This window comes from Lytechinus variegatus, chromosome 11 (genome assembly GCF_018143015.1).
Source record: "Lytechinus variegatus isolate NC3 chromosome 11, Lvar_3.0, whole genome shotgun sequence".
NCBI lineage: Eukaryota > Metazoa > Echinodermata > Echinoidea > Temnopleuroida > Toxopneustidae > Lytechinus > Lytechinus variegatus.
In genome coordinates this window covers 6,823,959-6,851,566 of record NC_054750.1, presented here as the reverse complement: position 1 = coordinate 6,851,566, position 27,608 = coordinate 6,823,959, and the positions used below count along the sequence as shown (strand labels likewise).

At 36.3% G+C, this 27,608-nt stretch overlaps 2 protein-coding genes across 2 annotated transcripts; one reads left to right on the top strand and one right to left on the bottom strand.

The window, feature by feature from the left end:
* Positions 1 to 236: 236 nt before the first annotated feature.
* Positions 237 to 6,336, top strand: LOC121424181. Its single transcript, XM_041619791.1, has 3 exons — positions 237 to 2,326; positions 2,899 to 3,144; positions 6,301 to 6,336. Exons 1-3 carry the CDS (start codon positions 992 to 994, stop codon positions 6,334 to 6,336), a joined length of 1,617 nt encoding a protein of 538 aa, XP_041475725.1. The 5' UTR covers positions 237 to 991.
* Positions 5,583 to 27,608, bottom strand: LOC121423578 (succinyl-CoA:3-ketoacid coenzyme A transferase 1, mitochondrial-like). Its single transcript, XM_041618942.1, has 13 exons — positions 27,479 to 27,608; positions 24,702 to 24,810; positions 23,501 to 23,591; positions 21,350 to 21,485; positions 19,593 to 19,742; positions 18,504 to 18,671; positions 17,797 to 17,904; positions 16,662 to 16,779; positions 12,327 to 12,421; positions 11,559 to 11,680; positions 10,120 to 10,195; positions 8,993 to 9,163; positions 5,583 to 7,775 (listed from the first exon to the last, which is right to left on the bottom strand). The coding sequence occupies exons 1-13, from the start codon at positions 27,569 to 27,571 to the stop codon at positions 7,638 to 7,640; spliced, it is 1,575 nt and encodes a 524-aa protein (XP_041474876.1). The 5' UTR covers positions 27,572 to 27,608; the 3' UTR covers positions 5,583 to 7,637.

Genomic DNA, 27,608 nt, shown 5'->3' with positions numbered 1-27,608 from the left:
AGTTTGATATCTTTTATGGCTCATTATTTCACAGTGAAGCAAGGGTGTAGACCCAATCGGGGGGGGGGGCTATTTTGAGGATCAAGTGCGTGTGTATGGTAAAAATGTTCTAAAATCATAAAGGAAGTTCCTAATATTAGAAGGAAGGGTAGGAATTATTATAAAGGTCGAAAGCAGACTGCAATAAAGCCAAACGCTCGTAGATTGTGCCCGGAGATTGTGGAGCATGCGAAAAAAAAGAGAGGCATAAATTCATCTGAACATGATATTGGAAGAAATTGTGACGCCACGCTTTCAGAATGTTGGGCATGAAAATGTCAGGAAAGAATTCCCATCTGAAGAAAATTGTGACGTCAGTGATCGACGGAAAGTCATACCTAATTATATACTGCCGGCAGAAAGTACACACATGAATAATGGACTTAGACACGTCAAGGAATCAATAACCAGGTAATCTACAATAAATGGTTGCTACACGTGCTTGTCTGTGAAAAGCACGTTCCTATTCTGCCATGGGAAGTCATACAACTGTATCGAGTTTTAAAAGAACACTGTTTGCATGAACTCTTGATCGCCATAGAATATTGTTACATAATATATTGTAGTAATAAGGGACTACACGTTTTTATCTGATCATTATCATTCTTGCTATGCGGTGAATACGAGGATAATACACTTATACGGAGAAGCGCAAGAGAATAATTGCACGAAAGACGGATGTATGAAGGGGACACTCATGTACTTGTCTATAACGTAAGGATCGGAGTCATATGGTACGTACATTGTGGGAAATTATGCATGCAGGAATCCCCGGGGATGAATCACATGTGCTTGGCGATACATGATTGATATTCATAGGAAATATACTATTGAAGTGATTGGGATGAGGAAGTATTATACTGCATAATTTAAGGCCACGTTTCAACATCGAAAGAACGATCTTGCGGTCAAACGAAAAAAAAAATTCCGGGAAAACAAAATCCTCTTTCACATGCAGTTTCACAATACAGCCTGTATTAAAGACGAACATACAGTGAGAGACATGGACAGCCGTTTGGGATATTCAGTACTCAGGAATTTTGACTATTCCCAACCATTTGAAGAAGGTGTTTTAAACCGAGGAAGACACTGTCATAACAATGCACATATCGTCAGCAAAACGTGCCTAGATTTATTCTTGCCAACTTCTGCTGTAAAGACGACGTCCGAGCACAAGGCGGTGCGTAGTGATCGTCGTGTGTGTGAAGAATCGCCAAACAAGGGATGGGAGGGTTCAACATCTTCTCTGGACAGCAAGTGCATTTCAGGCGGGAAAGAGACTTTGATAAAAGATCAAAGAAATATAAGAAGCGAGGAGGTAGAATCGACTGCCTCCTCTTGCACAAGTGGCCTTAACACCACTCCAAATGATCTAACTTCTTCCGACGAAATTGTAAAACAGCGTTATATAAATGGCGCAATCGGAGGCAAGCGACCACGCCCACCACCCCTTGTGGTGTTCGCATACGGTGGAGGATGGCGACGAGGCGACAAGCAAACCTGGCGCCACTACATATCACGATGGGAATGCAACTTTAGCCTGGCGGCCCTGGTCGGCTGTGACCGCTTATACAGCAACATCGGAGAGAGTTTTGCCAGTCAGGGATTTGCTTGTGCTGTCCTATCCTATCCGATCGCACCAACCCCGTGGTTTATTCATCTCATTGAGATGGCGATATCATTGGCGTACGCCCTCGCCTACTGGATTCTAGCAGCTATCTTCCTTCTGTTAGTCTTGGAGGTCTTGCCAATGGGTTACTTTTGGGGCATTCCTCCAAGAGTTCCAGCCATCCCTCTAATAGCAGGGGTGATTACAGTATCACAATGGATTACTCTTGCGATCATGATCTCTCGCGAGTTATACTTGGACAGGCAACATCTCTCAGACAAGAGCAAGACAATGTCACTAAAAATGCCAATTTTTATAGCACTTGCAGCAACATTCGCGATGGTGTCAAGACTAGACATTTACACATTGGCAGAAAACAATGTTCTCTCACTTTTACTCTCAGGAATACTACTTCTTGCCGTTCAATGCCTAATCTTCTATTTTAGGCAGTCAACGGCCTTTGACCTTGGGCCGAAACTGGTTACCACAGCGAAGGGTCAAGTGGAGTGCATATCTCATGCTTTGAGGTGGCTTGTAGACTATGGACGGTCAACCGGGCGCTTTGATCCAGAATCATTGGTCCTCATGGGTCACTCGGCTGGTGGACATCTGGTGACCCTTATAGCCCTTGACCATCACTATCTGACTGATGTTGGAATATCTCCAGATGTTATTAAGGTACAAGAGTGGATATATCTTTCTCATACTTTTCATCAAATGAATATTGTAAATGATATAAACTTATATTTGTACTCTATTCATTTTCTCTAAGAGTAAATTTAGTAAAATTTAAGTATTATGGGGTATATCATCACCAAAAACAATTTAAAGGTCAAATCAAATTAAAATATTTCATATTTCATACAATAAAATACAAAAGAAATAGTGAGTGGATGATGTCATCAGTCTCCTCATTTGCATACCATCCAGAATGTGCATATGACTATTTTGGTGAAATTAAGCGAAACTTTAAATGTCATAACTTTCTTATTTTACATCTGATTTTGATGAAATTTTCAGATATGCTTATTGGATTTTTCTATTATTCAAACCAATTTTTTCTTGGGGTGGACTTGTCCTTTAAACTAATTGATATTTTTTCCTGATAAATACCCATATCTGTATTATTTCCCCAAAATGCTAATTGATGTAGTGTTCTCTGAAATAGGATTGCTTTCTTTGGATAGGAGCTCTTTTTGAAGTTCTGTTGCCTTGCTTTCAAGTTCTTACTTGGCTTGTTTCTCAAACAGGGTGTTATCACTTTGTCAGCTGTGCATGATCTTCTGAGTATAAGCAAAGGATTCTTCTATCATATCTACCTAAAGCCAGCATTTGGAACAGATCCTTCTTACTGGGCAACCATGTCACCAATTGAATATGTCAAGCGGCTTGATGAGAATAAGAATGCACCTTCTGCTGCAAGCCAGTCTTCATTACATTCATCAAAGTCATCTGTAGGGGAATCGTCGTCTGCATCATCTCCTTCTTTGTCAACGGTATCATTGCCATCAACAAACTCGGCCTCATCATCCCCACCAACCTCCTCCTCATCATCACCACCATCGTCATCATCATCCCCATCATTACCATCACCATCTACACTCTCATCTGCATTTCCAACATCACAACTACCAGTAAAACCAAAATTCCCATCTCAATCACAAATTCAAATATCACCACCATCATTATCATCATCATCACCACCAACAATGGCACAAACTTTATCAACCGTTCACCGACCCCACTTCCTCATCATCAGCCCTGCTCAGGACTTTGTCTTCATGATCAAGGATTCCGACAGGATGTGCTCCGTTCTAACCCAGAATGGATACACAGCTCAGAGAAACTTAATCCAGGGGTGTGGTCATTTTAACATGGTGAGGAAGTTTGGTTGCCCCTGGTATCGGTACTGGACCGGTGTCCTCCGGCAGGAAGGAGGATGGGTACCTACTGCGGGGGAATTGATGTGTTGGGAGTTTGTCCAACAGTTTTGGAACAAGGAAAACAATACTCCTCAATAATCATCACAATTCTCTGCACATCAGGACATGAACTTATATTCTCTACATGTATACTGTGTGTTTTTCAAAAGAATGGAAGATAAACTATGAATCTCTCAGTAATGACATTCAACCATGGTTGATATATGTGATAGTTGCGAACAAAGAAGAAAATTTCTTTACTCTTGAATTTTCAAATAATTGAAATAATAATAATCTACAAAGATAATTGGATAAAATTTCATTTGCATTCTGTTTCTAATATCCTGTTTTCTTTGAAAGTAAAGAAGTTCCAACTACCTAATGATTTTATAGGTGGGGAGTTTATTCTACAGATGAGGAATAAGGAGTATAGTTTAAATCCATGATAATATTCAACACATATCAAATCTTCTATGAAAAAAATATCAATGCAAACTTTTCATAATTCATAATATAACTGTCATTTAATACACACATGATACTTTCAAATCTTTTAAATGTCATAAAAATATAATTACAATCCGCCACAAGATATTGTGTATTGAAAAGTTTCTTAGGAATACAAGCATAAAGAAGAGATACACTATTTCAGAAATAAACCCTCTAAAAGTGACACAGATGTAAGAAATACCGAGCAAGATTGAGCTCTTTATAATTCAGTTTTAAATGATAGTTGTGACATTTTTCTTGATTCAGAGAGGCAAATCATTTTGCCAATAAACCATTGCTAACTGCATCATTATTGCTTTCAAATGTTAAATAAACGATTAATAAAATATGGACTCGGTCCCTTATAGAAATTTGACAAATCTTGTATTCATTAATAATCCTAATGGAAGCTTGTTAACAATGTTGATCCACTTTCAAATTTTGTCTGTCATGACATGAGTGCATACTTTCATGATGTCTTTCTTCAGGTATGTTACTGTATACCCCAAAGTGAAACTATTTGCTATTATTCAATATAGTCTTTCAGAATGCAGAGAAGATATGTATGAAGATATCGCCTCTGAAAGTTTGTTTGCATATTAAGCAATTCAGCAATTGGATATTTGCACTTTAATTTTAAAAAGTACTTTTGATTTTAACTTTCATGCATTCCTTCTGTGTTCTGTAGTAATGATTTGGTTAATGTTTGATCACATCAATGATTAAAAAATACAGACTTCACAGAAAGCCTTTTATTATCTTTTGCAGAAAGAGCACGTGATCAACAGACTGCAAAGTGCAAATATACCACAACTCAGATTTTGTAAATGTGACATTGATACAAAGTATAAATATAGCAAACATTTAATGCATTAAATCAGTAATACTATTAATTATATGAAAATACTTTGTTATATTCTGATTGAATTAAGCTAGTTTTTAAATAAATGTGATATATCTGTCGCATCATTTGATTTATTAATTGAAAGTATAAGAACAGATTTTGTACTGTGACCTATGTGTGACCTATTAAGGGATCTACTATTTCTTCAAAACCCTTTAAAACATAGAGTTTCATTTACTAAAAATGGAAGCATAACTAACCTTTGAAATGAAAATGTTAATGTATACACCAATGTCAGGCATGACCGAGAAGGTCATCCAACTTAACCCCTTTATGCTATATGTTATTTTCTATTGTAATTAACCTTAAATACATCAAGATATGTTTTGAGAAATCACCACCAATTAAACTTAATATAAAAAAAATTGGAAATAAATATGGTATATTCCATTTGGAGCAAGTTTTGACAAATGATTAAATACTATGGTCCACATATCGAACTGTTTCTGCCTACCATTAGGCATATGGGTTGATACATGTATATTAAATTTAACAATTACTGCAAGCTTTCAACTTAATTTTGTCAAGAATTTGTTTAAATCTGTAAACTGCTGTATGGATTAAATACAGAATGGATAGAGATTTCATCTTTTTTCAGACACATAAAAAGAGACATAACTCATTAATTTGCAGCACACGTCGCATGAGAAAATTGCTGATAAAAAATGGTACACACGGCATAAGCATCAATTGGGGAAAAGACACAACATTGCAGTCATTTTTGTTGGCACTCATTGATTTGATTTAGTTGTCATAATTGGAATCCTCCACGGGCCACACAATAAACTAATGAATTTTTATCCAGGAATTCCTTTATCATCATACATAGATTCTGAAATTGATCAATTCATTAAGTACACAGGAGGTTTAAAAACATAAAAAATAAGAAAAATCCTACAAAAAAAAATTATTTGGTTCGGTGCTAACATAAATGTAGTTTCAAGACTATCAATGCTATGATCTCGGAAGCCCTGTTGACTGGCCTCTATATCCCTCTCATTGGATGTGGAGATTTTGGTGACCTTTTTGATATTTTCGAATTTGTGATGTAATATACAAATGTGTACTAATTTTTCAAAGTGACCATGCCCCCAAAACATTAAAATATGAGGCCCAAGGTCATTAAAAATACAAATCATAACATGATGTCTTTGAGTAAACAAAATGATTTGTTGTAGAACTAAATGTACATCATGAAACCAAATACCAACACATAATCAAATCTGCAATTAAGTGGATTATTATGCATATCAAAATAATTGGACATTGTGATCAACATGTACATATCACAATTGTTCACTTTTTTTCACACAACTGTGAATGTATTCTGATTACAGATACAGTTCACAGATAAAACAGGTGCCTCACAGTGAGTTTTTCTTCTTTTATAGTACATGTTAATGTAATTCCATTCAACCACCAGTGTACCATTCATATCCATCAGTCACAACCAATTTCATGCAGCAATAACGTATAGATAACTTTGTCAGCTTCCTACAAGAAGAGAGTAGACTGAAGGATAACTTTTTCAATGTTCTTTTTATTATGCCCTTTTTAATTTGCTGATATTTTGAGTTTTACTCGAAAATTTGAAATAATTTTTACATCATTGGATAGCCTAAGATGTACTCTTTCAATATTTGAAATAAAAAAAATAGTTGTAAAAGTCCCTTCTTGCAGAAAGCCGACGACTTATTCTCTTATACCCCTTTTACACTTTCAAGTTCAACCGGCTAAGCCCAAGTTATCTTGCAACAGAATGGGACTTGGATATGAAATCCTGACGAAAATTTTAACTTATTAAAAAAATCCTCTTCTTTTCATTCCTCCCAGAAGTAAACCAAGGTACATATATTTCAACAGATAGTAAATACAAGCAGCACAGCACAAATAACACATGTTTCTACCATTGTCCATGAATCATTTGTGTACCATGGTTATTTTTCAAACGACATAAGAGCACATAAACATATTTTCCCCAAAGCTTAATTGTTAATGTAAGAGGAGCTTTTCCCCCCAAGTGTTGTCCATTTGATTTCACAGATGTCCATCCAGGTGACAAGTGTGATAGGGGTATAAGGCCTTGTTCAGATAAGCCGAGATGAACTGTAAAAAGGCTTTTTGTGCGATAATACAATTCTGTCTACCACAAATAAAAAAGTTCAGAAGCAGACAATATGTTACTGATGACAGTCACTGAATCAGCACATACACACATGCAAGTCCAGGTATGGCATGTTGATATTTTTTTTCAACTTCTTTTTTCCGACTTGTAAATTCCTCTTAAAAGCTCAAGATACATATATATATATCTCTGCAGATAGCATGATGATAATAGCCTACCTCCTCTTTTTTCTTTGCTTGACACTGAAAGCCGTTCACATTTCTCAAGATTTGACCCACTGAATTTACATAAGACCCGAACAGATGCATTGTCAATATCAGTTTGGTCAGAAATGTACACTATGGTCAAAAACATTAATTGTGGCAGAGAGAATTGCAATACACCCCACATTTACTTTTTCCATATCACCTTTTGAATACACATGGAACTTTCCTAATGCACAGTTCACATTCAATACAAAAAACGTTCTTCACAGTTACACCCAAACGCACCCATCCAATTTAGGCAATTTCATTTTATTCAGTTCAATAATCAGATAAGGGGGTCACCTCAGACTTGTCCCATGGGTTTGAGGTCTTCAGCAACTTCAAAGTCAGCTTCGGTGTTCTCGATGATGTCCTCGATTGTCACGCCATCAGCGATCTCAACCAGCGTCATGCCTTCCTCAGCGTCAATGTCAAACACACCCTACACACAGAGAAAGAACAAAATGGGGGATCAAGCACATGGTGGAATGCACATGGATTTGATTCCTAATATAAAAGAGTACAATAAAATTTATCAAAAGTTGAAGATGATGATCTACAGCATTTATATTGCACCATATTTCTGTTGCACAGCTTATGTTGACTAAGTCATGGCATCACAACGCACTCATTATTTCATGGCTTATGCCAACACAATGGGTGATTTCAAGTTAAGGGTTGACCTTTTGGTGTTGGTGTTAGGTCAATTTTTACATGGGTAAAACACCAAACATAAAATGAAGATGGTCCTGAAAAGTCACTCACTAGGTGCTGATCTGTCAATATTGTGACCTGGATCATTTGTGAAAATACAGAATAGGTTTGGAGCTAATTGTGCTCCTAACACCAACACCAGACTTGAAAATTTCAATCACCCAATGAAAATGATTGTCATGTCAAGTTTGAAGTATATCTACCAAGCCGTTATTTAGTCAAGGATAAAAACGGGATAGGTGGATGGAAGAAAGATCCTAAAACACTCACTCGGGCAATATCTGATTGGTTGATCTATGGTGCATTTATCTAGAAGTCTTTATTTCATAAAGACAATGGCCCGTATTCTAAACTTAAACTATGGTTTATACCTGTGGTTTAACTATGGATAGCCAACTGTGAAACAAATCTCTAAAAGTACAAATTAAATTTACCAGTTCATTTGACACATACATTATTCATAAATGGCAGGAAATGACAATCAAAACTGTTTGCTCTCCATTAAAACATAGGGAAAGACTTTAGCAAACGTAAGAAACAAATAATATAAACAACCTTTTCATATTTTTGGCTTCCCATAATTTAAGCACAGAGTTAGACCATGGTTTAAGTTTAAACCAGAATACTGGCCACTAACAATATGCAATGCAATGCCCACAGCCTCAATAACAGTATGGTAAGCCTCTCTCAATTTAAGTGAACTATTCAACTTATCATTGCATAATGACTTGTCATTGGAAAAAAAAGTTTTGAAATGGGACCATAATAATGATAATAATAATCCGCTTTTATATAGCGCTTAATACATCTGAACAACGTGTCTAAACACTTCACAGATATATTACTAAAACCGGACATCCGATTCAATCAGTCATTTCAGCATACAATATCTAAATATCACAAATTTCATTAACATTGTATATCAAGACATAAGTTAAACCTTACCATTTCGGTGATGACCCTATCCACACATCTCCTTCCAGTCAGGGGTAGATTGCACTCTGTAAGCAGCTTTGGCTTGCCTCCTTTAGCAGCATGTTCCATGGTTACTACAACTTTGGTCCTGGGGGAGGAGACTAGGTCCATAGCTCCGCCCATTCCTTTCACCATCTTACCCTGCAAAATACAAGGTCACAAATTATATCAGTGACCCTGACGTCATCTGAAGGCTGAATCCATTGCCTTGCATGCATTGGTGATCTGCAGATGGCTCATATCTGACAACTCCATTTACATGCATTCCTATATCCTCTGAGGGAGGGCGCTATAATACTATGACATCATATGCATAAGGTCTGTAAAGGAATTAGATGAGCACTGGAACCTATCTAATGGAATCCTGGGGCCTTATTTCATAAAACTTGTTAATCAATAGCAAATGACAAGATTCTATGACAAATTTTCCCTCCACCAATCAAAGGGAATCATTTTAGTAATTTGTAACAGAAGCTTTAAACTCACAACTTATACCAAGTTTTATAAAACAGTTTTCTTAGTCTTGCATTGCTTAAATGCCATTTTCCTCTATTGCAAAATTGGATGTTCCTTAGTGTTCTGAACTTCATATTCTATATCAACCCATTGCCTACTCGAACACAGCAGTCCCTTTACAAAGTGTATGGGAATCATCAGATTCAGTACCCTGGTAGTCAACAGGTAAACCCATTGGCCCGTATTCTGAAGTCTGGTTTAACTTAGACCATGGTCTAACTCTGTGTTAAAATTATGGGAAGCCAAAAGTGTCAAAATTTTTATTCAGTTGTATTATTCTTACGTTTACTGTGCTCTTTCCTGATTCATCTGTGGTGAAGACAATCATCATTTTGTACTTCCTAGACAATTATGAATGATTTGAGAGCCAAATGAGCTGAAATATGATATCTCTACTGTTAATGATATATGTAACAGTTGGCTATCCATACTTAAACCACAACTTTAAACCTGAGTTTAAGTTAAATCCGACTTCAGAATACGGGCCATTGCCTACTAGTAGAACCGGGTGATCCCTGTACAAAGTATATGGGGATCACAGAATACAGAAGTCAACAGGTTAAATCCTGCAATGAACTTACCGGAATCATCCAGTTAGCAAGATCTCCATATTTCGACACCTGCATAGCACCAAGAATGGTCAGGTCGACATGTCCACTGAAATAGGAAGTACAAGAAGATAGTTTTATTTTTTCTCTTTGTGTAATTTTTAGAAAAATGCAGAGTCAAATACGGGTGACTTTGTCTATAGATAAAAAAGGTCAAATACTTGGTCAATGGAGATATTCGATATAGAATATGGATATTACAATGTTTTGCCTAATCTGGTCTTAAAATACATGACTTATGGAAGGTTGACTTATAATAGAAGTCTTACTGTACTACTGATTGATTACTGACAAACAGGCTACTTTGAAAGAATAAATGTTCTGGTAAAATTTCAAAATAAATTGACTAAAAACATAGTTTGGTTTTACATCACCCACACCATAACAATATGAAAGTGTAATATACATGAACAATGCTAGACACTTTTGTTGGATTAAAATAAAGATTCAATCAAAATCGCAACATACATCCACTACAACAAATTCATTTCATATCATCAAAATCATAATAGAGATGGACACATTCATATAATGTAAATTAAAGAGAAATGCCAGTAGTTGCAGTAATCAAAATTGATTTCATGAGAAATTCTGTAAAACCAGGCTTAATTGTCAGTATATCATCGAGGATCTTGATCTAGTACAGTTACATAAACTGAACTTTGTGAAATCTTTAAATCTACGCTGAAAATGTTCACACTGAAGATCACCAACACAGATAAGCGCATGTGGGACAGTGTAGTATTATTGCTTTAAAAGTCGGCCCAATGCTTGACCCGAATCCCGTGCTTATTTGCTAATTTCTCAGCAATTACACAATTTCTTCCAGAATCCTTTGGCACATATTTTTTATTTATACAAACAGACACTTTTGTGGTCATTTCATTGGATTCTGTACGAACTCATTTTTATATCGTTACCACAACTGGCATTTACCTTCAAACCGGAACAATGAAAAGAACAGTGAACAACATTTTGGGGGATATTACCAAAACTTAGAGATGCTTTGAATGTAAAGGTAAATAGCTGCAGCAACACTGATTTATTGATATTTAAATCAAGGTTAACTGTCCCCATATCATGGTAGATCCACATATGGAATATTTACATAAACCCAACTGTATGAAATCATGATATCTAATAAAGCCGAAAAATAATTTCACTGAAGATCACTGACACAGATAAGCACATGTGGGACAGCGTATCATTATTGCTTGAAAACACACTTGACATCTGGTTAGAATGTCATGCTTGTTTTTTCAAATTCTCAGCAATGGGACATTTCTACCATATTCATTTGGCACATATCTCATATTCAGAGATATAAATACTTTGGTGGTCATTTATTTTGGTTCTTTTCCAACTAATATTTAGATTTTGTAATACCACAACTGACATTCACGTATACTCACCCTCTGATCATGGCAAATGATTCATCACTAGCAAAGTAACTAGAACCTGGAAGCACTGTGACTGTTTCTTTACCAGCGTTGATCAGGTCTGGGTCCTCCTCACCTTTCCTTGGAAATGGACCCTATAGAACCAACAAAAATGAATTACAAATCAGTGGTAATGAGGCAAAATCTTTGAAGGGCACAACTGGGAATATGGTGAAAAGTTTCTGATAATAAGTCACAAGCAAGAAAGCTTTCAAAATAGATTCTGATTTATTATTTAGATATCAAATTTCACCCCTTTTATGTTCGGCCCTTTCTGATGAATTTTTTGTCATCACGTTCTTACAACAATCTGAAAAGCCCTTCTAGATTTCAACTCGAAGTAACATTAATTCTGTCTTTATCTACACAACAGATTTACTCTATTTAGATTTCTATCACTTGACCCTTGCTTCAACAACACCACTCATTTTCTGCTTTTGTTTGTTGTTGTCCATTTAGCCCAATTTGTTTGTTTCTGTATTTTTATTTCAAACACAATAGCAGAAAATCAATTTAATTGTCATTTCTACCAATTGCATTGACATTTTATCAATGTTAATTCAATTTATGTTTTATCTCTCACCATTGTATAATCATACTATCTCTGTTGATTTTTGCCTGTAAATTGAACATTTTCAGCCTGCGAACTGCCTGTTTGATATTTCTTTTCAATAAACCATACCAATAGATTGGAAAAAAAGACATTTAATAAATAAAGCTTTCAGTTGTGAAGTAACTTACCAATCCTAGCACTCCATTCTCACTCTGTAGATAGACCTTCACATCTGGATCTATGTAGTTACTGGCAAGCATGGGCATTCCAATACCAAGATTAGCTGAACAATATATTATTAAGGATAAACATAGTGAATCATAGGTAACGGTTCCATTTCAGGAAAACTGAAATCAACGGAATGCTACAATTTCTAAGTGAGTTGTGGTGTAGTGGTTCTAACTCTCGCATTGTAATCAGAAGATTGTGTGTTCAAGTCATAGAGATATATACTTAATAACGCTAGAGGGCGTACTTCGTCAAATCGCTGTGATACCATGGAGATTGGCCGCCATTGCTCGATAGGTCTCTCGATCGACCTTGCGCTAGCGCTATGCTAGCTAGCGCATAGCTGCATTTCACGTTCGCGGTGCATTTCGGCGTTTGATCATGTCTGACTGAACATTCGGGAGGTTCCATTCATATGTCGAAGGGCAACAAAACCTGAAACTTGCACTCCCAAGATTTCTACTTTCCTTATAAAAGATCAAGCCCTAAATCATGTAGGCCTACATGGGATAAAACTTCATTTCCGACATTTTTCTAAATTTCAAAGAGAAAATCACATGTCTAAAATGTCATTGCTTTTTAATTTGATACTTTGATAACTGAAAAGGTTGAAATAACTAAGTTCTGTTTTTGAAATACTGCTTTTATTTCCATAATTTCATTATGTGTATGACTGTGTTTTCACACAGATTCCCTACCATAGCTATCACATGGTTATAACAAAAGATTGAAGACACAACTGATTGTCAACTGTCGGAGTGTTGAATAGGCTCCAACAGGAAATGTTAATTACTTGACCTTTTCTGTGATTGAGGTATCAAATTAAAGAGATATCCCCTGCAAGTGACTTTTTGTATCCTTCAAATTTTTACTCACTCGTATATAAATGGTGAATCTTACGAGTTATTAAAGAGGAGACTTGAGCTCTTCAATGTTGGCTGATTTGTGTACTATGATTATGATGATACATGTATATCATTGATAATTCTCAGTTTCTTCTTTTTTTTGATGCTCTGTGTATTGATGATAATAGCAATGACAATTACATGTACATTAAACTGCTTTACTATGCATTGTACATGAGTTTGACATTCAGTGTATCTGAGAGAAGTGTAGGTATTTTCATTTATTAACTATTTTCAACTTATTCTCATTGCAGGAAAACATCCAAGGGATGATAGGGATGCCACTCAACATTATCTCCGTCCTCAGGCAGTACCTTCAGTCTTTCCTGGACATCCACCTCACAAGCAGTCCACATGTAACACTCGGAAACGACCTCCGCCAAAACCTCGCGCAGCATCTCCTGATAGTGAATCTCAGCAACCTCAAAAAAAAAAAAAGGAGTTTATGATGAACATTCCTATGCCCCCCCTTTCTCTGTAACGGATAGGTTGAAAATCACAAGGGAGCAGTTAGAAGCTATTAAACGACAGCTCAGAGTTGTTAAACAAAGAGTAAAGAGAAAAGAAGAAAAAAATCAGCTCCCTCTTGGCAGAGGTTAATGAAAAAACCTAATTAACCAAGATCAACATGATCTTCTGCAGCTTGACTTTGGAGAATCAGCATATCAGCTCTTTGAAAATGAGCTGAAAGCAGGTTAAGCAGACAAATATGGTCATCGGTATTCTGAGGAGTTGAGAAAGTTTGCGGTGACTCTCCACTTTTATAGCGCCCAAGCATATGATTTTCTTTGTACTTCTCTTCACCTTCGTCATCCTGCGACAATACGTCAGTGGAGTTCTGGTATAAATTGCCAGCCTTGTTTTCTAGCGGAAGTTATTGATCATCTCAAGGACATGGTTGCAACTGATCCAATGAAGGCTCATTGTGTACTGATGCTTGATGCGATGGCCATCAAGAAAAAGATTGCATTTGAGCAGAAGACTGGAAAATATGGGGGATTTGTCGACTGTGGCAATTTTCTCCCGACAGACAGTGACAAACTGGCTACAGAAGCCCTTGTCTTCATGGTACTTGGATTGACCAGCTGTTGGAAATTTCCGATCGCATACTATCTTGTTGATCATCTTCCTGGAGCTACTCAAGCAGAGATCATCAAACAATTGATTTGCACTCTAACTGAAATTGGAATGAAGCCAGGTTAAGTCAGTGGGAACCAAGTTTCAATTAATTCCTTGAATGCACTGAGCATTGGGAGGCAGCTCAGTCCAAGCCAAAGTACATGTGATGATACATCATACTCATGTAATCGGACCGGAATATTTCTGGTTAGATGGCCTTATATAAATGCATGTTACCAGTATTCTTTAAAGCCTGTCTAAAGCTTTGGTAAATGGTCAATGACAATTTGATTCCAGAATTATATGAAATTCAAATTTTACATAAGTGTTAACCAGTGGTCATTGAATGTATACAAACAATTTTTTTTCAGTCTTTTAAATTTCAGTGTAGCATTCAGCATACTCTCTTGGCAATTTGCTATTGTATACTAGGAGGCTACTGACAAAGATTATATCCTGAAATTGACATCCCATTCCTTGCTTACAAATGGGATATCAGTATTAAATATCACTTTTTCTGATTGTTATCACATATACTGCTCTCCAACCTGTGCATATCAATATTTGTTTTTGATAAAAGATTGCGTCGGATATGATATAAATATGTAATTAAATTTTGTATACATGAGTTATTATTAATAGGTGGCTATTTCATTCCGATAAAGCTTTGTTGACAAGAGCTACTGAAAAAAAGGGAAATTTTCGTGTTTGGATTTTTTACAATAAGTGAATGCACAGCACATGTATAATTATCGTGTGTGATTCAGTTCAAGTTTTATGATAATATCTGCACACGACAATGATGCAGATTGTTTGTCTTCCTTTCACAGTATTATGTACGGCTTTTTTTTTTTGCTCAAAATATTTAAAGATTATGTGCTCAAGCATGGATCCCCAACCCCCAAATTGAATTACCACTAATACTTAAGTAAATTTGAGGAGAGTATTTTATGGAAGAGAGTATGTTTTGCTTTTAAAAAGAGAAGACACTTGTGAAAAGTAATTCTTTACTTGGATCTCTGTATTATAGCCCTGGGGCCCATAACACAAAGATTAGCGATCAATCGTACACTTGATTTTCACGAAAATAGACCCTGATTAAATGTTATAGTTCTGAATGTAGATAAATAAGCAGAGAGAGAGTAGATAAGTGAATATTGTGCAAGGAGTGTGTTGGATCAGCATGAATTAAGTGTATGTCATAGGTTTCATAACTTATGTGTCGATAAAATGGTTGGATGTCATGTTCGAATAACGTAATTTAAAGAAAAGACATATGGACCAAATCTTTACAAGAAGGATAAAGAGGGGGGGGGGAATTATGAGGTTCATAATGCTTCAATAGCCCCCTCCCCAAAAGAGGAAGAACTGCATGAGTGCTCTCTTGATCCTCAAGCAAACTGGAAAAAGAGAGGAAACAACAATTTTAAAGATCATTAACATTCCAAACATAGCACAACCATTAAATCTTTTGGGGGGTCCATCTTTGATTTTGTTCACTAAATTCATGGTACGTTGATATGAGTCTGGCCGAGATTTAGGAGAATGTACATCCTGAAAAGTTGATGTTAAATGACACAATAATAGCAGTTATCTTTCTTTCATCAAACTAAAAGATTATCAAGATGCAAATTTTCATCTAAATTATCAATCAGTGTTGTTGGAATTTTTCCTCAAGTTAAAGGCCGGAGAAGGCATCCCTTTTTCACAGCGTTATATCGTACGAGCTACGGGTACATCCGGGTACTTTTGCGAATCTAGACCTATCGAGCAATGGCCGACCCCGCTCCACGCAATCACAGACGTTAAGTACGCGCGCCTATGGGACTCCTACTGCAAGTCAACAATCCACAATTGTCGTTGGAGCAACTGTCATGGATCCCAGTAATACTGTGAGGAAGGGTGTTGGGGTTATTAATAATAATAATATAGGATATTTATATTGCGCACATTTCCACCTTGTTAGGTGCTCAAGGCGCTCCTATATTACCCGGCTAAGCTAGGCGTTCATAGCGCACACAGCTTCTTAAGGAATTACTTCCTACCGGTACCCATTTACCTCACCTGGGTCGAGTGCAGCACATCGTGGATCAGTTTCTTGCTGAAGGAAATTACGCCATGGCTGGGATTAATATAGTGTACATATCACTGACACTGACATTAAAAATACTTACATAGAATTACCTGGAGAAAGAACTTAAAAGCAAATTATGGGATTATACAACTGAAAAAATAGGATCAACAATAAAGAAGGTTTTTTTTCAAGGATACCATACATTCCATCTTTGAATTCTAATGCAGCTCTCCTGATGATTCTTTCTCTAAGTAGAGCAGCTGGACTTTTGGCTTCTTCGCTGGCTTCAGACTTCTCCTTGGACAATGTTAGTCTCTGAGAAAATAAGAACGGTAATGATACCAAATGGGAAAAGACCAGTGCTTACCCTAGGATTGTCTCCTAGAAGCCATGTCAAACTGTTTTTAAAGAATAACCTTACAATCAACTTAAATATGGCACAAGAACAGCGATTCACAATCGCTTTGATTAGCAATAGCTAAATTTGAAACATGATTAATATAGATATCATTCTAAATGTTTACATTCGTTTTAAAAGCAAAATATTTTTCTTAGAAACAATTAGAGTGGAAATTTTGGAAAAGATATGATCCTTAAGTCATGAGATAAAAAAACTTTAGACTCATATTCCAACCACTTGTAATGTCATGAGTCACTATCATGACAGCTTGATGAAACTGCCCCATATACTCTAACCACATGGCATGATTATCTAACATCACTACAACTGATCCTATTTGGTCTCCTACTAATTAGGATTTGACAATATGAAAGTCAATAGTAAATATAGGGCATTTGTATAGCACACACATCTACCTTGTTAGGTGCTCCAGGGCAAATTCACCTCTCTGATACACAAAATAAACTACCACAAGCGTTAAGGCCAACGCACACCTTACGACTGATCGCGATCCGATTTTGGAACATATTGCACTTTGCTCGTTTTCTGAAAATGTGAATGGAACATATCATTTCATTTGAGGTTAATATTAATTGAAAGAATACTAGTATAATCATTTTGAAAGATTGCAAACCTTTATTTTGGAGTAAAGGCCAAATTAGTTTCAAATCGTAGCCAATCGTACGACTGCTACATGTATGACGTCATTACGACTAGATATTAAATTCGCTTTTATAATAAGAAGGATGAAAGCATATTCACAGATTTGAACATAGGTATTTGTACGATGATTTTGAACATTACACTGTAAGACATTCCAAGTCTCAATATTAGCATCAAATTCTACAACATTTATTCTGAAATCGGGTCGCAGACCAATCGCAAGGTGTGCGGTCGCCTTTAAAAGAAATACTAAATGAGGTGAAACCAACCTCTATCCTCTTCTGGTAGTTCTTCCCCAAGATGACCTTCTGAACGTATATACTAGGTACATGGATGTCTTCAGGTGCAAAAGAATCTACATCAACTATCTCTTCAACCTAATGAAAATATAGAAATGAAAAAAAATAACAAATGAGTAAAGCCCCTTTCACATTTGGTGATGCGACTGATTATAACCGTTGCCATTCTGTGCAACGTATATTGTGACCAAATGATCGAAAACGATTGTACGAGCAATTGTGAAAGCCCCTTATGTTGGAACATGAAGTTAGATGATCATGAATATCCTTTAAGGGCAACCTGAAATTGCATTAAATCACCAGCAGGTTCTAGGAATGAAGACAGACATTTTTCCTCAATTATGATGTGCTTTTCTTTGTACTAACCTTTTTGTTTTGCTGTTTTCTAGTGAGCATTTAATCAAAATGAAAAAGACGCTATATAAGTGTGTATTATTATTGTTATTATTACGATGGGGGGGGGGTTTGCACTGACACTGCAGTGAATACTGCCTGTACACGCGCCCACTACAATAGATAACATGAAGCTATGGGGAGCTGAGGCAGTAGCTGCGTGTATTTAATATTGGGTCTCCCAGATCCGGATAACTCCGTTATCCGGATTGGTGCTGGTCCCGTGTCCGGATAAGAGAGATCAGATTTTAGAAATAAATCAAATGCAAATATAGTTCACTTACTTCAGCGATGGTTATCTTGGCAGCTCTAGCCATAGGTGGATTGAAGTTTCTGGCCGTTTTTCTGAAGATGAGGTTTCCTGCCCTATCAGCCTTCCATGCCTTCACAAGAGCATAGTCTCCTACAATAGCATTCTCCATGATGTAGTCAATGCCATTGAACATTCTTGACTACAAACAGAAAAAAGTACCAGTAAGACATTAATAATATGCATAAAATTTTATTATTTTATATTAAAATTTCTTTCAAACTTATCACAAAACTTCAATTACATAAGACAGTACTTTACTGGCTTGAGTTACTAAGTAATAAAATAGAAATATGTAATGGTTGCAATCATAGGTGTCAGAAGTGTAGAAAGGCAGTCATTCCCAATCAGTCAAGTGGGGAGGGGGGGGGGGGGTGATTTGTGCCCCAACTCCCCCAGCATCCATTAATGGAGATGTTTTAGCTTCACCTTCAGTAAGATAAACCTACATGTAGCAGACTAACCAGTGACACGTGTCCTAAATCTTGTTATGATAAAAAATTTGCAATAACAGTTAAAAGCTACTGAAATTCTTCTGTCAGATTGGCTAATTGTAAATTTGTTCAAGAATTATGTGACTTTAATAACGACTGGTGAGCCTTTCTTCTTTCGCGCTAAACCATCGCCAATTTATCATACCATTTACCACAAGGATCACCAGTTATTCTTAAAGTTGCTCATAACTTACTAATAGCTTTATGAAACGGCGCCCTGCATCAAAATTGTCCTAATCCCATTATTGAGAGTTCAACACGAAGTGACACTTGTCCTGAGGCCAGTCTCTTTTTTTTTTACTTCTGTGCTGTACTGATGTAAAAAATATAACAAACACTAACACCAAAGGAAACACCAAAATTGAAATCAGCCAATGTTAGAGGTCCCAATCAGGAATGGATTCAAGGTCGTTAATTACGAGTCACATGGCCACTTGAGATAACATTCTCCAATAGACTTATAAAGTTCTAGTGACTCAGGCCAAGGCCGGCAAAATGTGAACTCAAGGCTAGCAAAATGTGAACTCAAGGCCGGTCTAGATTCCATCCCTAATCCAATCTCATCCTACCTCCCTAGGTTCACTAGTGATAGCCACCGACCCATCATCGTTGTACTTGATGGGTGATCCACCAAGGTGTACTAGGGTGCCAAAACCGGTCGGGGTGAAGAAAGCTGGTACCCCTGCTCCTCCCGCTCGTATCCTCTCCGCTAAGGTACCCTGTCAAAAATAAAGATCAATATTTATTTAGTGTCCATGGCAACAAATAGTTTGTCTGCACTCACAGACTGACATTTGACACTTCAATCAATGACAGGTCTAGAGGGAAGACTAGACACCAAAGACTCTGTCTGTGTCACCAGCCACAGGACATAGTGAATCTAGTCTCACTAATTCAGACTCTACATTATGCACTATGCGATTTTGCAAAAAACAAGGGTCTGCAGACTAACAAATAGTAATCTTGGGGGTGATACAACATTTTCTCCTGCGACAATTGCTCTGGGCTTTATTTCGTCCAAGATATAGGATTAGGATTAGGTTTAGGGTAGGATTTAGTGCTACATTCATTCACTGTTTAAGTTAGTCATTCGATTAGTAAGTGGAACTTTACAGCGGAGCAATTGTGGATGGAGCAAATGTCATGGAAACATCTTAGGTAATTTTTTAAAAAGAAAAATTCTATTAAAAAAATAAAAATAAAAATCCAGAGAGAGAAAACAATGAAATCATAGTTTCAAAGAAAAATTACTTAAATTGGAATCACCTCCAGTGCAGTAAACGGTGCTGTTCCAGAATGCTGTCTAACTTTTAAAGCTTATCATTACACACACTACTTCACCAACACAATTAATGGAAACTATAGATATTGCAATTTACAATATGATTTGGTAACTTTTGGTCACAAATCTGCTATCATCACAAATTTTTTTTTTGAAGTATGAAAGTTAATGATTGTTGCCAATTTGATGAGCAAAAGGGTTAATCATGTCTTCATAAAAGGCTATGTACTGTATGAGGTAAAATCAATGGAATGTTATGGACAAGGATAAGTCTCTGGACTACAAACCATGAGGTCTGGGGTTCAAACCCCTCAGCAGCACTCCCATCCTTTGGCAAGGCTTTAATCTACATTTTCCACTCTCCACCAAGGTATTATAAATGGGTACCCAGTTGGAAGAAATTCCTTGAATGCTTGAGCGCCCAATCAGGGTTGATGCGCTAAAGCCGGGGTAATAACAACATTATCGATGTAAAGCAAGAGCCACCGGGAGAACACTTTTGGGGATTTAAGTGACCACCAGAACTGACTACCCTGGGTAACTGCTTAATATCATGATAGTGATAGTCTATACATATGCAGTGTATATGATGATGATGATGACGGGTTTTAGTATAGCATCCGAATCTGCCTCTGCTGGGCACTCATGGCTCTTGCTCAAAAACAGGAAATGTCTCATGAATTTCAATGTCTTGTGGCCCAGTGGATTAGTCTTCGGACTTTGAAACAGAGGGTCGTGGGTTCGAATCCCAGCCATGGCGTAATTTCCTTCAGCAAGAAATTTATCCACATTGTGCTGCACTCAACCCAGGTGAGATGAATGGGCATCCGGTAGGAAGAAGTTCCTTGAATGCTTTGAGCGCCTAGGCAGCCCAGCTAAAGCCGGGGTAATAATAATAGCAGGCCCGCTGGGAGAACAGTTTTCGGAACTGAAGCGGCTTCCCTGGATAAATATACCTATATTATTATTATTCAAACAGTGCTTAGAATCATCATTCAGGCCAAAAACTGTCCTAACAGTGCCACAGTCAAGTTGTATACCTACCTGTGGTGTGAGCTCCACTTCTAATTCTCCAGATAAATACTGCCTTTCAAACTCTGCATTCTCACCGACGTATGATGACACCATCCTCTTAATCTGTTTCGTCTTCAGGAGGAGACCAAGGCCGAAATCATCCACACTGTTGAATACCATCAGATATACAAGATTCAGGTTTCAAAGATCAAGATTCAAGATCACTTTTTTTAGATTTGTCTCACATACGCCAAAGCCTTTTTTTCAATAAAAAGTGTGAATGATTTCAAATCGATCTCAACTACAGAAGCCAGCGATGCTACAAGTTATCATCAAGCATAAAGTAATCTTTTTATTTTATTTTGGGGGGCTATTTTTCACAAATTACTGCCTAGATATGCAATATGGGGTAAGCTTTAACATTGTGACGAATGAGAATTTCCTGGGCTCCTGTTTTTTTTTTCTCCGGGGCTCTTTTAAGCATTTTGGAGGCTAAATTGCCCCCAGCCCCCATTTAATTTTTCCCTGGTTATCTACTAGGAAGAAAATCTGTTATCACAGTGCTTTATTGCTATTTAGTTATATTTATGCTCATGAATGGATCATCCATTGACCAATCAGAATGCAAAGGTAGTATTCGTACAGCTTATGTGACATTTAATTATGGCATTACTGGCTTTCCATAGGTTTGACATTGATATAAGATTAGACTCTGATCTAGTACAAAGCTAATAATGAAGATCTAACATTACACACTTCTAAATAATGTTTCTGTATTTGAACTAATTCCAAAGGAGTGTGTGCACAGCTTTAAAAAATGATTGAGGTACATGTAGTGCTGGCTTTCCATAGGATGATCAGAATTTCATCTAATACAAAGCTAATAGATCTTAAAGGCCCGTATTCTGAAGTCAGGTTTAACTTAGACCATGGTCTAACTCTGTGCTAAACTTATGGGACGCTAAAAGTGTCAAATTTTTACTAAGTTGTATGTTTCTTATGTTTACTGTGCTCTTTCCTGATTCATCGATGGGGAAGACAATCATCTATTTATACAATTATGAATGAGCTGAAATATGATACTGTTAGTGATTCATGTAACAATTGGCTATCCATTCTTAAACCACAACTTTAAACCGGAGTTTAAGTTAAACCCGACTTCAGAATACAGGACACCCCCGGGGGGGCCACTTCCATTCACGAGTGGATACCATGCGCGACCAAGGGGTCTCGAAAAGCACCCTAAACACGTAATTTCCATATTCTGAAAACGAACCCCTTAACAAGTATTGGAGTGAGAAACCCTACCCTTAACAAGTATTGGAAACAAAAACGATACTCTTGGCAAATATTCCCTGAAATGAACCCCTAAACAAGTACAGGAATGTTTTATTGTTACGGTTCCTTCGGTCGTCGGCTTTACCTTATTTGGTTTAGTACGACCCCACTTCTACACCTCGCGCAAATCGGACTCTAAACACGAAGTGTTGGGGCAAATGACATCCTTTATAAAAAATTTTAATTTTGTTTTATCATCCCCGCAAATTAGACCCTAAACACGTAATTTTCCTAGCGAATTAGATACAATTTTTTTCATTTTTTTTGTGCTTTTGGCACCCTTATCACGTTACGTACGTAACATGCTCTGTCGTGAAAAAGACATCCTTTTTACGTGTTTTTTTGGTCGCGCATGGTATCCACTCGTCAATGTAAGTGGCCCCTGAGGGAGGCCACCACATTAAAAAAAAGTTAATGTTTTCTGTTGGACCTTCTTTGCATGAACTGATTCCAAGTGATTTCAGTTAATTTTCTTGAATTTGTCAAATTTTTGTTTCTTCTTTGAATAGACTGAATTTTACACCAGTGAATTACTAGTGGACAGCTAGATAAGAATTATCCCAAAATTGAAGAACTCTTTAATTATAGCAAAACAAGCTTCTCAAATTACAAAGAAAATAGGGTATTTCTGGGAATCCTGTGATTTAACAGAGAATTCAATTGGGTTCTGGAAAAACCGAGACTTCAGCTTGGTAATTCAACTATTTTAACCAGTAATTTCAAGAAATATACCTAAAGAACTACTTACAAATGACTAAAATCATCAATTTACACAGAAAATGTGTGTGCACTTGTCTTTTTAATATTTCACTGACTTGGACTGTGATAACACATAATACTTACCCAGCATTATTGCTGACAGCTGTAATACCCTTTACCCCTGTATCTAATAGTCCTTGAATGAGATTTTCTGGGATGCCACAAAGTCCAAATCCTAGAGTTGAATAAAGGGAATCATAACTGAAATCATCATCATTATCATCATCATCATCATTATCACCATCGTTATTCTCATCATTGTCATTGCCTCACCACCATCATCAAAGTACTGTGATATGTCCCACGTCACAGGGAATAATCTTCCCGGTATCGCATCGCAATTTGCTCCTCATATTTGAAGACTGCTATGCATAAAGTCATTTGGACAGCACAATTTCTACATAGGACCGTACATTTCTTAGTTGAGAGCTCTTCTCTTATGACCAAAAATGCTATTTAAATTTGTACAGCAAAATTATTCCCTGAACCAACAGGATGGAAGGATGGTACTTGTCAATGTAGCGTATGGGTGACACAACATGCTCTTGCGGCATTTGCTCCAGTGTTAATATCTCAGAGGGCATAGGGTAACGGTGAGGATTGTATTTGAGTTTTTGGTGCAGGATAATGTAAAGTTAGGGATTAGGGTAGTATTGGAGGTTAGGATTTAATTTTGTCAAAATAGCAAATGCTATGAAAGCAGCATCTGAACGTCTGAAGAATGTTAGATACCACCACTAAAATTCCACCCATTAAATTATTTTTTTCAGTGAAAGCAGGATTAAGCACACAAGAGTATCGAGACCCTTCAGACCCCAAAATAGGTGAATGATGCTTTGGAACCCATTGCAAATCAATCAAGAAATATAAAACTTATGATATCTGACACAAAATTCACCTAAATACATGTACATGTATGCTATATTATTGCTCTCATCATCATTATTTTTGTTATCGTTCAAAAGAGCTATCTTTTATATCTATGGGTGAATGTCCTTTTTGCTCCTGTCTATATTTTATGCTGGTACCATCTACATCAGAGTGTTAAGTGATGATGTACAAAACTAAGTGAGCAAAAATGAGCAATATGGTTGGAACTTCAATTCAAATATATAAAATAATTATGTACCAAATTTTTAAATGGGCAAACTTACGAGTAAATAAATGATTATTTGATGGTAGCTTTTCTTGAAGATGAACAACTGAGAATTTTAGACTAAATGATCAATACAACAAGACAAAATGGCCATTAGACAAATTCATTGGATTTTATTCACACACATACCTCCAACAAGAAGTGTTGAATTATCAGGTATATCACTAACGGCTTCTAAGGGATTCTCATAAAACTCCACATTGAGACACTGAGTAGTAGATATACATCTTGCCAAGGGCTGTAAAATAAATTGAAAGATGAATATGTAGACCAGTTAGTGATGAGTACTGGTATTACTTCTCATTTTCACAGTTGGCATTGCCAACATCTACAAAATACAAATAAAAATACACAGAATGTCAGTAAGCATCAATGCCACTAATATCTGTCAATCCATTCGTCCATTGACACATCTGCCTGCCTTTCTATCTATCTGTCCATCCATCCATCTATTATCATCATCATCATCTTCACCAGCATCACCATCCTCATCTCCATCCTCACCATCACCATCTTCATTATCATCTGCATCATCATCATCATCAAATTTGTCTATTTGTAGGGCAAGGCAAGTTTTCTCTATGTACAGGGAAAATATTACAGAACAAATGGAAAGGGCAGAAAAAATATTCAAAGCCAATGAGAAATGGGGGGGGGGGGGGGGTTCACACCACTTTGATCATTATCATGGATCGCATTTCACTGGAGTGTTTACCAAATAACAATAGAAATTTTAGAATCATTTTATGTAGTGACTGATTTAATCATTTAAATTCATACAAATATCACAACTCAATGGATTTACATCAGTAATGTAATATGATATATGAACTTCATAATTCTTTATTTTATCAGGGAACAACTGTTCTTGTAACAGCTGTTGCTCTGCGTTATAAATGCAACTGCAACAGTATACACCCTTTGAATTAGTCAAGTGCTTAACATACAGAATTGAGCTGAAAAAGCACCCAGAATATAAATTTGAAACCTTACAATTGATAACAAAATAAATTTGCACTAAGACTCGTCATGACCCTTCACTCCTTAACTTATGAGGGCAGGCTTCTGCATACACTGCACTAAATATGCAATTCAAGCTATGAACCAATTGATAAGCTCATTAGGGACTGTCCTCAAATTACAGAATACTGGTACATGTAAAGCCAGATGTGAATGACCACCTGTTGCAACCTGGGTCCAGGATCACAAAACACAGTGACTGATCCTACACTTGATTTTCATGATGTACATTTTGTTCAATTAAATCAATCATATTTTTTTTTTAATATCATATTTCTTTTAAAGGTCAAGTCCACCCAAGAAAAATGTTGATTCAATAAATAGAGGAAAATCCAACAAGCATAATGCTGAAAATTTCATCAAAATCGGATGTAAAATAACAAAGTTATGACAATTTAAAGTTTTGCTTAATTTTTACAAAACAGTGATATGCACAACTCGGTGACATGCAAATGGGACAGTCGATGATGTCACTCACTCACTATTTCTTTTGTTTTTTTATTGTTTGAATTCTACAATATTTCATTTTTTACAGATTTGACAATAATGACCAACTTGACTGAAACATATACTATTAAAGTACATTATACACATTAAGTACACTATTAGTATTAGTACATTTTACCACACAATGCTAATTCCACATGTTCATGAGTAATTTATTGTTGTCTCACTTGACATTGAGGAGAAAATTAGAATATTTCACATTTCATATAATAAAATACAAAAGAAATAGTGAGTGGATGACATCATCAGTCTCCTCATTTGCATACCGATCAGGATGTGCATATAACTGTGAAATAAAGGGAAACTTTAAAATGGAATAACTTTGTTTTACATCCGATTTTGATGAAATTTTCAGTGTTATGCTTGTTGGATTTTTCTCTTTTTATTCAAATCAACTTTTTGTTGGGGTGGACTTGTCCTTTAAATTAATTTTGAAAGGATGTTGCAAACTTTAAGACTATGAAATTATTTTTCAAGTTTGGTAATGTCATTGGTCCGTAATAATCACTTACTTTTCTTAAAACTATCTCACCCCAAAATGACATGTACCAAATCTTTAAGAAAATTATCAGAAAGCCCCCGATGATAATTTTTTAATTGTTGATTTTTAATAGTTCCAATATAGTCTACTCACTGCAATATTGAAAATATATTTCTGCAAAATGAAGGCAACATATTTCCTACCTTTATTATCATTTATAGAATTTGACTGGAAAATGTCTTATATTTTTTTCTATAGTCTAATTGTCACTTACACTACAGTTAAGGGGCTCCATAATCATTATAAAAAATACTTGTACAGGCTTTGCAGCAAGCCAATGTCATCCTCATCAAATGTTGTCATTATCATCAACATCATCATCAACAAAAAAAAATTATCAACAACATTATCAGAACCGGTATGCATATAAATTGATCAAATGATAAAACATCACTAGTAAAAATTGAAAGGACATTGAAAATTCAAATCAAAATGAAAATGAAGCTCACTACTACCGCACTGCCACTGACACAAAAAAGAGGGCAATTGAATTAATAAATTAAATGCATAAAAATAAAATTAGAGTCTGAATAAGCCTACCTGGAGATCCACTCACTTAGATCAAATTGTTGATTAACAACCAGAATTGACAAACAAGAAATGAAATCGTTTTTTTTTAGCTTAGACGTTGTTAAAATAAATAAACTAAGTTTGACTGATGATGATGATGATTATGATGATGGAAATGAAACAACATCGCAAAGCACACAAAATTATAAAGACATGGGACTGAAGGGAAAAAAATCTAAGATGAGACAATCACAGCAAAGACACAATCATCATTTAGATATCAATTGATATTTATAGAGAAAATAATTTACACCCTTGTTGGACATACCTTGCTAACTTTACGAGACAAACCAGGGTGGAATTGCAAGAGAGCTCGGTTGATACTGCGTAGAAAACTCGCCATGTTGTTGACAGTCGTCATGTTATGAAGGAATTGGACAGGCTAACTATATGATTCG